The 6,099-nt window shown below is 40.8% G+C and overlaps 1 protein-coding gene across 1 annotated transcript; it reads right to left on the reverse strand.

Moving 5' to 3' along the window:
• Window positions 1–3,633: 3,633 nt before the first annotated feature.
• Krtap24-1 (keratin associated protein 24-1) lies at window positions 3,634–5,198 on the reverse strand. The gene is given in 1 exon segment (NM_001432648.1): window positions 3,634–5,198. A coding segment is annotated over 1 exon segment (747 nt). The 5' UTR covers window positions 5,156–5,198; the 3' UTR covers window positions 3,634–4,408.
• Between the last annotated feature and the right edge of the window lie 901 nt (window positions 5,199–6,099).

The raw sequence follows: 6,099 nt of genomic DNA on the forward strand, positions 1-6,099 counted from the left end.
TAGTTTGCAGCATCAAAGGAGTGTTGAAAGCAAAACCAATGGTACCGCTTTATCCGTGGTTACATTCCAGGACTCCTGGGGGACGCTTGACGTATCAGGTAGAACTAGATACTGTATTTAGTGCGTATTTTCTTATATCTATATATTAATGCCAACATTTAATTTACAAATTAGGTACGTCAATCACTGATAGCATTAATCCAGAAGAACTACAACAACATACACTAACAAAATCCTCACACCACTATTCTTGTGTTTTACGGAGCCTTACGATCTGTAGAGCTCTGATAAACATGACCGCTCCTAACAAGAAGGCCACTGTACTGCAAAGACGGGCCACACAGTGACGTGATTCACCTCCCAAGTGGGGGCAGAGAGGTAGTTTATTTCATTAATCACATAAGGGTTCAACATATAGCTTTTCACTTATTTCTTTCTGGAACTTTCCATATTGTACTCTTGAGCTCCAGATGAGGGCAGGCAATTTCAACTAAGGAAATGGCTGCACTGTGAGGACCTGGGTCAAAGTGTGGTGCCTGTGGCAAAACTTCGGATTTGGAATTGCAGGTTCAGAAGTAAACTTTAGACCCGACAATTAAATGGTTTTTTACGCATAATTTAAAAAAAAATCAAAAGCAACAGAAAAGAGACCTTAGCAACAAAACCGATCCCACTTCACAACCAGATATGTTATATGATAGACAACACCCTCTGTGGTGCTACTAATATAAAGAGAATAGCCAAATGAAGTCAGTCTAGGTTTGTCCTCTGTAGGACACTTTCCCCAGGAGACACCTGAAGATGAGGAATTGGATGAACGTTCAGTTGGTGTCTTTGAAACTCTTACATCCTCACAGGCCTTACTGATCTCTGGCCCAACCTGCAGCCCATGAAATGGTATTTGTAAGTCAACCTATTATTATTCACTTAAATATATTTGAAAAATGGATGCTAACAAGAATATCTCATGCTCGGGGTTGGGGATTTAGCTCAGTGGTAGAGTGCTTGCAAGGCCCTGGGTTTGGTCCCCAGCTCTGAAAAAAAAAAAAAGAATATCTCGTGCTCATAACAACTAATTACCAATGGGGTCTAACACAGTGACTACTTTACAGGCAATGCTATTTCGTTTATTAGTAATTATCTGCTCACATTGTTTGTTTCTCATCAAGATGTTGGTGCTTTCCTATCTTACTTTGAAGTAGTTAGGGAAGCAATTCTGTGGAATACATGCTACATATTTTCTCCTAATTCTGCTTCCGGGAGTTGTTTGCACTGTTTTATTAGTTATTTGGCTTCATTTATAGGGATCTATTTTAAGCTTAACGTTTACAGAAAATGTGGGCGGTAGGCATAAACATCTCACACATTGCATTTCTCTCCTCCATTTTTCATTTTTAAATGATATCTTTCATTATGAGGCACTTTTAGTTTTACCATGGCCATATTTATAAATCTCATATAACTTGCTCGTTTTTATTTAAGAGAACTTCTCTTACCTATGATCTTTGATCTAATAACCTCTCTATTTTAGTCCATGGCTGATAGATGTTTGCACTCCCTCCCCCCACTAAAACTCAGTGCCACTTGGATTCCTACTAAGGTCCCACCTCATTTTACTACACCATCGCTGAGCGTGCAGAACCCTGTCACTTCAACATTCAACATCACTCCAACATCAGCTCTTCCAGAGAGCGTTCTGTCATTTTTCTAGTTAGAAGTTCCCTCCCAATCACAGAAGAACACACATGGTATGCACTCATTGATAAGTGGCTATTAGCCCAAATGCTTGAATTACCCTAGATGCCTAGAACAAATGAAACTCAAGACGGATGATCAAAATGTGAATGCTTCACTCCTTCTTTAAAAGGGGAACAAGAATACCCTTGGCAGGGACTAGAGAGGCAAAGATTAAAACAGACACAGAAGGAACTCCCATTCAGAGCCTGCCCCACATGTGACCCATACATATACAGCCATCCAATTAGACAAGATGGATGAAGCAAAGAAGTGCAGACCGACAGGAGCCAGATGTAGATCACTCCTGAGAGACACAGCCAGAATATAGCAAATACAGAGGCGTATGCCAGCAGCAAACCACTGAACTGAGAATAGGACCCCCGTTGAAGGAATCAGAGAAAGAACTGGAAGAGCTTGAAGGGGCTCGAGACCCCATATGTACAACAATGCCAAGCAACCAGAGCTTCCAGGGACTAAGCCACTACCTAAAGACTATACATGGACTGACCCTGGACCCTGACCCCATAGGTAGCAATGAATATCCTAGTAAGAGCACCAGTGGAAGGGGAAGCCCTGGGTCCTGCTAAGACTGAACCCCCAGTGAACTAGATTGTTGGGGGGAGGGCGGCAATGGGGGGAGGGTGGGGAGGGGAGCACCCATAAAGAAGGGGAGGGGGAGGGATTAGGGGGATGTTTGCCCGGAAACCGGGAAAGGCAATAACACTCGAAATGTATATAAGAAATACTCAAGTTAATTAAAAAAAAAAAAAGAAGTTCCCTCCCTCCTCAGAAAGTCTTCTGTTGTAGTTAAATGGTTTAGATAGTATTGTTTGTTTCAGTATATTACTTCTCTGACCAGTTTTCTCCTAAATCTCAATTTCATCAAAGAATCCCACTTAAGGTCTCAAAGAATAGTATTACCTTCAGAGTTTGCAAAGATCACAAAATAGATCTAAGCAAATATATCTGAGCAACTGAACATTCAATTAATGCACACAAAACACTTTCCAAGTACTTGAACACCTATGCCTTATGAAAGGAATTAGATGGGTTCTATGTAGTCAAGGTTTGGTTCCAAAGGATAATGTTTTGGTAACATATAACAGAATTATCTGAAAGCTGAGGCAGTCACAAGAATGAGGAACATCATTATCTCCAAATATCCTCAAGCAAAATCAAGGCATCAAGACTTGGTCTGAAGCCCTCCACAAATACAGTACATATGCACTTCCTGTTTATTAAAATGCTAGTTGCATGGGTATAGTGTGAAAGTTTTGAATCTGGACATTAACTTACCTATTTTTTAAGATGCTAGAAGTACAATCCATCACTCAGTTTTACCTGAGCCATAAAATATCGGTTGTCAGTACCATCAAATTTCCCAAATATTCCAGTCCCCTACTGTATTCACTACCACAAAACATTTCCCTTTAAATATGTCTCACGGTTTACTTACAGAAATGCTTACCATGTCTATCCTATGTTTTTTTTTTCTTTTTAGATTGAAGATTTCATTTTCTGCATGAGAAATTTATAGGCCTAAAATCACTTCTCAAGAGATTCCATATTTAACAATCCATCTCCAATAGTACCTATATTTTATTGTCATATACATTATGCACAGAAATATATACTTGTTATTAAATTGGTTGAAATGCATTCTCACCAAATTTCTTTATTAGAAAATCAATCACAAACTGCAAGGTGAATAAATCGGAGGTGCTACAAACAAAACAAAAACAAACTAACTGGATTTTATATTCAACCTTCTTCACAATTTTAATTTAGATTATAAACTGAATTGTAAATCAACAGTGGTATGCATATTACTGTGCTCAATATAGACAAAATATCAGTGAACATGTGTCAGGAAGCATAAGAGAAGCCAAGGATTCCGGATAGAACATTGTTTATTAGATATTTTCTAGAACTAGAATGACACAATTCAACAGAGCAGAATTACAGAGGAGTCCAGAACGTAGATGAATTCTAGGAGTCTCGGAGAATGTACAACAGCATTGGTCTTTCTTTTGTCAAATACTTTCTATGCTTTATTTAGTTCTGAGTATTTCTTCCAAGGGTTGAGGCTAAGAGTCAACTGTCAATCAACCCTGTGCTTTGTGTCTTCTTTGAAAGAGGCAATTGCTGAAGTCTTCTCGCTCGTTAGTAGCTATGGTTGTTGTTGACATGAACTCCTTCTTATAATCAGTCATGAGGGAAAGGGAGACGTCGCTTCATTTAGTAGGTTTAAGGTAATTTTATTTCTCCCTTTACAGGCAAGATGCTCATTAGGCAGTTAGCAAAACTACTGATGAAAAGTGGAAAAATCTGAAAAAACCAAACTATGTTGAAATCAGGCATCAACCCGGGTAGAGGATTGCCACAAGACAAGTGACAACCAGAGTAAGGAAGACGATGATTGTCCTTCATGTGGAATCTCTTCAGTGAGTCTATTCTAGTCAGTTTTAGAACTAAAACTACCCTCAGAATCAGACTAACAGAAGAACAAACTACTGAGTGGTTAATTGGATCTACGGTTACACTGGAGGCTAGTCTGACAACCTTCTGAGATGAATCAATCAATTGAGCAGAATATAGAGACCCCAGAACAGAGTAAAACCTGCTGTCCTCCATTAGCCTCGTCGGAACTCTTGTGCGAGCTGTAAGTCAATCAGTAGCAATTCAGAGGTCTGTTACTGCTGCATAAGTACCTCAGAGGTGGGAATGTACTGGGAATACAGCTCAGAGACCGAAAATTTCTACATAGGTAGCTCCGTGATGGGAAACTTGAAGACCCATAATTTGGATACTGGCAATACCTCATTAGGTAACTTCGGGGATGGTAGCTACTGATAGTGTAACAAGATGGAGAGAAGCCATTGGTGATGAATCCAAAATTTCTATAGCTTCTGTACTCATTGTTGCCCCGAATACAGTGGTATGGGGCCTGAAGATTCCCGAGGAAGGAATTATATTGCTCTATGCAGCGGGAGCCATTTTGAAGAGTCTGACAGGCTTTAGATGCAAATCGAGTAGCGGTGGTGCAGTTGGATACATACCCTTTGGTCCCAGGACAGGGACTGCAGCTGGGTCTGCATCTGATGTTGGTAGTTTTGCAGTCACTAACAACTTGATTTGCAGTTGGGGACTTGCAAGGCACACAGGAGTCCGTGGGATCAGAACTTGCAGGGCAAGTCTTGAGCACACAGCTGGGAGAGTCACAGCAAGGTGCTTCACAGTAGGAGTCTTGGCAATGGTCCAGAAGCCAGAGATTGCCTTGGTAGCTGCTGGGTAAGTAATGTCCAAAGGTAGGGTTTACATCCTCGGAGCAGACAGCGATGGAAGGAGTCACAGGGATGTAGCAGTGATTTCTATGGGACGTGGCACTGCAAAGGCGAGAATAGCCCCGAAGAGACATGGAGCCCTGGAGTGCAAGCAAGAGGCACCTGCGTGGTTATGGCGTGGCTGCAGCTGAAGGACTCTTTATATCTTCCCTGGTGATTGCGAGGAACATCTCCAGACTCTTTTCCTTCTCTTGGTCTGATGCAATAACGCATACCATCTCATTACTGTATTGTTTAGCCACAGCTCCTACTGTCTTCAGGCTCATACAAAAATAAGTTTGTTTTGAGTCTTCAAAGTACCTATAATCACTACTCTGACCATCACCCAACGGTCAACTTCTGTAGACCATAGCCTTAGTGAATAGTGATTTTAGTGTTAATAGGCAAACTCTCATATGCCAATCAGTAATTAACAAGAGTTAGTGTCTCCACGGGATTCTACAGCATGGTTATTAAAAGGTTCACAAGATTTCAATAAAGTAAGGGCCAATATTTTTCTACTCTTGTACTCTGAGAAATGCTGCAAGATTGGATCACACTTTCTTACAAGGTGGATGGCTTTGCTGTCTCAATACTGTCACTCGAAAAGGAAGAGGCCCATGCAGTAAATGGATCATTTTTCCCCCCAAAATATGTGTTACCCACATACCCGTTTTGGGCCAGACGCTGGTGACAACTTTTCAGCTATGTGTTTGGAAAATTCCATATGTGAGGCTCACAGTAATCCCAGTGGCATTTGATGACCTATTATTCCAGACTAAAAATGAACTGGTCCCTGGGGGTCAGCGGTTGCTAAGCAGCCAAAGCTTCCCTGGAATCTCCTTAAAGAGTTTCTACCTCATGTACTATCAAACAAATCCAGTTTGTGAACCTTGTAGTTTCTTAATTGACTAAGATTATGCAATGTGTAACCTTTGCCCATGCTGTAAAGCTTCCGAACTCTCAGCTGTAGAGCATTTTTCCAGCAAATGGGATTTACTTGTCCTTCACTCGTTTTCCTTTGAACGTTCTTTTTATT

The sequence above is a fragment of the Rattus norvegicus genome, chromosome 11, assembly GCF_021556685.1.
Source record: "Rattus norvegicus strain SHRSP/BbbUtx chromosome 11, alternate assembly SHRSP_T2T, whole genome shotgun sequence".
NCBI lineage: Eukaryota > Metazoa > Chordata > Mammalia > Rodentia > Muridae > Rattus > Rattus norvegicus.